General features: G+C 42.8%; 1 protein-coding gene across 1 annotated transcript in view; it reads left to right on the top strand.

The window, feature by feature from the left end:
* The window catches only part of agps (alkylglycerone phosphate synthase), a 30,458-nt gene that overhangs the window by 22,003 nt on the left and 2,862 nt on the right, over positions 1–5,593 (top strand). Inside the window, exons 18-19 of the mRNA XM_008328322.3 lie at positions 710–809; positions 1,244–1,301. Of these exons, the coding sequence (XP_008326544.2) occupies positions 710–809; positions 1,244–1,301 (158 nt within the window). The remainder of the gene's footprint in view (positions 1–709; positions 810–1,243; positions 1,302–5,593) is intronic.

A 5,593-nucleotide genomic window follows, 5' to 3' on the forward strand; every position in this document is an offset into this window, starting at 1 on the left:
AATTTTTCGAATTTCACATGTTCTTCTCTAATAATGTCTGTTAATTTAATGTCTGAGAATGTCATGACTTAAAATTAATAAAATCTAGAAGAAAATGTAACCTAAGAATGTTAAATTATTAGTATTTATATCTCTTTTATTGCTCACTTTCATAACAGCTGTTTGATTATTTACTGATGTTTTGTGTTACATTTTATACTGATTTCTGTTATGGATTCCTACCTTTGTGAATTGGCAAATATATTTCAAGTTCTCACATGCACACACAGAACGGTCAGACAGACAAACAGTCTGACATACGGGGAGCCAGTCGATGAGCACCAGGCTGCTGCTGGCTGATTGTGGACCGATTAGGTCACAGCCTGATTATGCTACAGCCATTCATTTCCCGGCTGCAGTCTGTCACATGATTGATTTGTCCATTTAACCTCCAGGAGAGTCAGTGTGCCAGGTGATGGGCCATGTCAAATGAACAAGGGCCCTGCACCCTGCGCCTCCACAGGGAGCAAGGGCCCAACACAAAAATACAAACAAAAGAAAAACATTTAAATATATACTCAGACACTGATTCATAAAAAATGTCTTAACTAAAAATAAACTTGGACATAATTTCTACTTTAGTTGTTGTCAAATTGACTTTAAAAGACATTGTTTGGCTGCGTTATTATGAAGTTTTGCTTTTTTAAGACAGCTTTACTGTTGTGTCCAGGGTGACCCAGACGTACGATGCCGGTGCCTGCATCTACTTTTACTTTGCCTTTAACTACAGGGGACTCAGTGATCCAGTACATGTGTATGAACAAGTGGAGGTGAGTCCACAATTCAACAGCATTATGTCTTCGGTTGTAAATGGAGAATTGTAATTAAGAAATTCATTAAAGGAGTTTGTTTACTAGGTACCCATGAGTACAGTCACTTTGGTACCGCTTAGTTTCTTAGAAACCAGAAATGTTTTTATTTCAGGCAAAAGTTTTATACAGTTAATTTAAGGAGAGCAAAAATAAATTAAATCATTGTGAGCTTGTTGCTGCTAGCACATGTTTTGCCAATATTTTAAATATGTGATTTACCCGTTCTGTGACCCAGTGTGCAGCAGCCCACACTCACTATGGCTCATGGTGTTGTCTTTATTGTATACAGGTACACATGATGTGATGGTATATTTTTAGTGATGTGTACTTTACTTATGAAACATAAAATACCGTAGTAAGTTGTAAGTGTGGTTTTATTTTGTCTTTCCCAGCATGCAGCGAGAGAAGAAATCCTGGCCAATGGAGGAAGCTTGTCACATCATCATGGAGGTACTTCATGCTAAACCTATTAAGTCTGTTTTTCTTTATGTGCTTGAGCATGATACTGCGGTGTCACTTTGACAGTTTTATAAAATGGACTATTTACATTTGCAGCTTCTCTGAAATGACATTTTTTTTGTGAAAGGCAGCGACAGCCTGGCGAGCTGTCTCAGTTTATTCTTCCGTGTTGCCGATCTGTTGGTCAGACATGTTTCATTGCGTCTCTCACGTGTGCAGAACATCTCCCTGCAGCTCGGATGAATGCTTCTGACTCGGCTGTTTGTTCATTTCAGCAGTGACCAAATGAAATGTGAGCAGAGAAGGGGGAGGTGGTGTAGGGTATGAAACAACTCTCCGCGCCCCATCGCAGGCTAACTGAAATGGCTGCCTTATCTATATTGCCATCCGCCTGGCTGTTTTCATACATCACTTCAGGCTATTCATCACAGCTGTCAAAAACAGTATGCAGTGAATCAGCTGTGATATTAAATCACAATTTCTCCTGAAGGCGGGGACAGGTTCAAAATTAAAAGATTGCTAATAAAAAGGAGGAGGCGGCGGCCCGGGGTAAATGATGCAGCCGTTATCACCGGCTGTATTCTGACCTCCAAACGGTGGCCTGGCCACCCCGAGCAGCACGGGGAGGTGACCGAGTGCGTGGGGGGGGGGTATTGATGCTGCTCCTGTGTGCGAGGCCCACTCTGTAATTGTGATTAATAACAGCAGGCCCCGCTATCTGGGCGCAGACAGGCTGGTTTGTCTGCTCACAATCAGCACTTGACAAATGGAGCTGGTTTCTCTGTTTTTGTGTATCAAACAAAACAGAAAGTGCCTTTATACAGAGCAAGTCCATTTTACATTTACCTATTTTTATGAGGAGATTATTGAGGAGGTCTATAATATTCTTCTGAACCACCGTGATGGGACACTGTTTTTCTAGGTTGGATTTTTCAAATCTCTTTCCAAGTCCTCACCCAGTTGGACAGAGTTATGGCAGGAAGGGAGGCGTCTGCTGTGAAAACTGTTCCAATTTACTACTCCTGCTGCCAAAACATAATCTGTATAGTCAGTGAAGTCCGCATTAAACTGTTGATTAATTATTGCACAGATAATTCTTTGTCTGGATCCAGTCATGACGTACAATTTGAGCCTCGGTAAAAAGTTGGTTTTTCATTTTCACAGATACAGATATAAATCATGACTTAGAAAAGAAAAGAAACAGACAGACTAGTGATGGTGAGTCTGGAGACGGCACAGAGAGAAGAGGAGATGAAGCTTCATCTTACTGTAGACTTGTTAAAAAGTAGATATTGAGGGATTCAGTAAGCGAAAATGAAACTGTGGAAAGTGTGGAATTGTTTGTCTGATGTTAATTTATTTAGCCGGTGTTCTTTGGACGACTGTGTAAAACAGCGATCATAAGCTAGCAACCTGCAGGGTGAACCTGGCCCACTGACTCGTCCAGTGCGGCCCACGACTAGATTCCAAAGTGAACATGAAATAATAATGTTAGACAGAAACGTGATTTTAATTTTGTTTGTTTTTTTTGTTTTTTTTTGAGGTCCCCAAAGTGTTGGTCTAGGAAAATTCCTCTGACAAATAGTTGGTGACCCCTGGTGTACATGAATTGTCTTTCCACATTAAACAAGTTATGTCAATCGACCAAACTCATGTCATTAAAATGACTGTGGAAATAACTGTTTGGTTTGTATGAAAGCATTTGTAGAAATACATAGGACTGAGATGTTGGGAGTGACTTATTTCTCCGGGAACAATGTTGAGTTTGTTTTATATTGATATATTGAAGTATTCAGAATAATTAAGACAACAATTGTAGTCGTTGTAACAAGTTTGGTTTGTGTGGCTGTAAGATTAGATTCCATAACTGGGTCACCAGTGTGGCGGTGGTGAGGAGTGGTTGAACATCCATCACTAGCAGAGTCATCCATCTACCAGCCCTGTCCTGTGGCTTCTCAGCCAATATCACAGTAAACGAAGGGTCACCGCTCGACTCCGTCATTCATGTCTCAACCCTCATTTGTCAAGAAAACTCAGTGAGGTTTCTAACCTCACCCAGTGTCAAAGAAAGTGAAGCTCTGCTCAGTTTGGTCTCTAGGGTCTCCTTTGTGTTGAGATGAAAGCTTACGCCATCTTGTGGCTCTTTGGAGATTAAGCTTCTTTTTTTTTAATCTGTCAACTGTGCCTGCACACAGGTCACAGAACCTGGGAGATGGAGAAAAAAAAAACATGACCTGATTTGGTGAAGTTTTCTGGTGCCGGTCACCCTCCACTTCCCCAGGCTTTTCCCAGAAAGAGAAAAAAAAAACGTGACTTCTTTCAAACTGGTGTCATTTAAAATAAGTACCTGCACTTCTTTTTGGTGTCTCAGCTGCACAGACCAAGCATGGTGAGATTGATGGCAACAGCGTGCAAAAAAGAGAGAGTATGACAAGATAGATGTGTAAATTATCGCAGTGATGGAGGCAATGATGCAGTCCCAGCACCTTCTGTTTTCTCTCCTTAGAGGAGGGAGGGAGGTGGAACAAGGGGGAAGAACTCAGGAAGAGGAGGAGGAGGAGCACAGGAGAGTCTTTTAGTTATTGGGTAGCAGCTGATTGGTCCCTCTGTCACCATCTGGAGGTCTGTGTGGTGTAAGGGTCTCTGGTGACCCCGCTGTCTGCCCTGTTTTGTCAGGGGACGGGCCTCACTAGCCTCCTGCCTGATCCCCATCTGGGTTTCCTGGCTGGGCTGTGATAACGCAGCCCTCTGACGTGTCAGGGTGACCACCGCCCTCAGCACCTCCTATTAACTACTGATGCAGAGGGATCCGTGTGATCGCACTCATCACACACACCTTTCTGTTTTCATGCCTCTGTATCTAATCTGCAGTGATTAGGCTGCTGCAGTAGCTGTTTACCCTGTGGGCAGCACCTGTTTCAGCCTGGACCATTCCCAAATTTATCTTTTTGGAATTCTGCTGTGATGACACTGAGGGCGTTTGCTAAAGTTGACATAACCTTCAAAGGTTTTACATTATGCAGCTCTAATCTAACTTTTTTTTTACATTTCTAATGCTGCTCATCAGAAGCTTGTTTTTTTCTGATCCAAATTTAATTTTGAAAATGTAATTAAATTAACTCTCATAATGGTGTGAGAGAAAAATAGCTAAAAACAACTTGGAGAAAGAAAATTATTTCAGATGCAACTGAACTGGCTGTAGAGAGAAAGAGGCTGTAACCCAAAGAACATTGTCTCTGCAGTGACATCTAGAGGCGTGTGTGAATGTTGTGGGATTTCTTCAGAGGCAGAATTATATCTATATAGCTAAGAGTGATGTTAGTGAGTGATGGGAAAATGAACACACGCCCTCCATTTAATTATTATATTTATTTTTCACAGATTGGCCAATAGAAAAGTATTTTTGAATGTAGGAATTTCTTTGAAGAAATATTTCTAAAACCTTGCAGGTGTCCTAAAGTACAGGAGAAACTCCAAAACAAAGAATCCAGCACAGATTTTTTTTTTATTTTGTTAGTAGTTTACTAGAAGTTCCTCTGCAAACACTTGTCTCCAGTGAGGTTTTTTCTCATCCTCGTTCACCAGACTCTCCACTTAGACCCTGTCTGGTCTGAGGGCTGTGGAGTATGTCGGACCAGACAGCTGGTGAGGCAGTGGGCATCCTCTCTAGGCTTCATGCCACGCTTGGTCCTCAGGCTGGGAGCGTTTGGTGTGTGTTTGTGATTGTGTTTGTATAGAGGGAGTTGTAAAATGCATCTTGCAGCCAAAGTCCTGCTTCCAGAGGACCATTGTGTTGGGATGCTCTACACTCAGACTTGGCAGGCTGTGTGAGATCAGGCCAGGGTCGGAGGGTGTCGAGTGGCGTTCATGGTGAACAAGCACAACGCCCTCTCAGGTCAGCAGTAGCAGTGCACTCGTGTGCACACAGAAAACAAGACCCCCGTGACTCTGGGAGGAGGGACATGGAGGGGAGCGCTGGCTGAGCAAGTGAGGGAGCTGGGGACGGATGGCTCCAACTGCCAGCCGGCCTCCTCTTCCTCCTTCACTCCCTCCTCCTCCTCCTCTGGGAACACACAGAGCCTAATGAGTTTGATAGTCTGCTGAGCTCCATAAATCATGCCATGCAAAACATTTCTCCTCTCTGAATAAAAGCATTTATCACCCTCTGTTTATTCACTCACTCTCAGAAGATTGATTGGCTCCCAGCAGCCTGCTGAGCAGTCAGCCGTGCCGATTCCTCTCCTTCTCCCCCTTTGCTCCTCTTTTTTTTTTTTTTCTTTTTT

Source organism: Cynoglossus semilaevis, chromosome 16, assembly GCF_000523025.1.
Source record: "Cynoglossus semilaevis isolate Cse_v1.0 chromosome 16, Cse_v1.0, whole genome shotgun sequence".
Lineage (NCBI taxonomy): Eukaryota > Metazoa > Chordata > Actinopteri > Pleuronectiformes > Cynoglossidae > Cynoglossus > Cynoglossus semilaevis.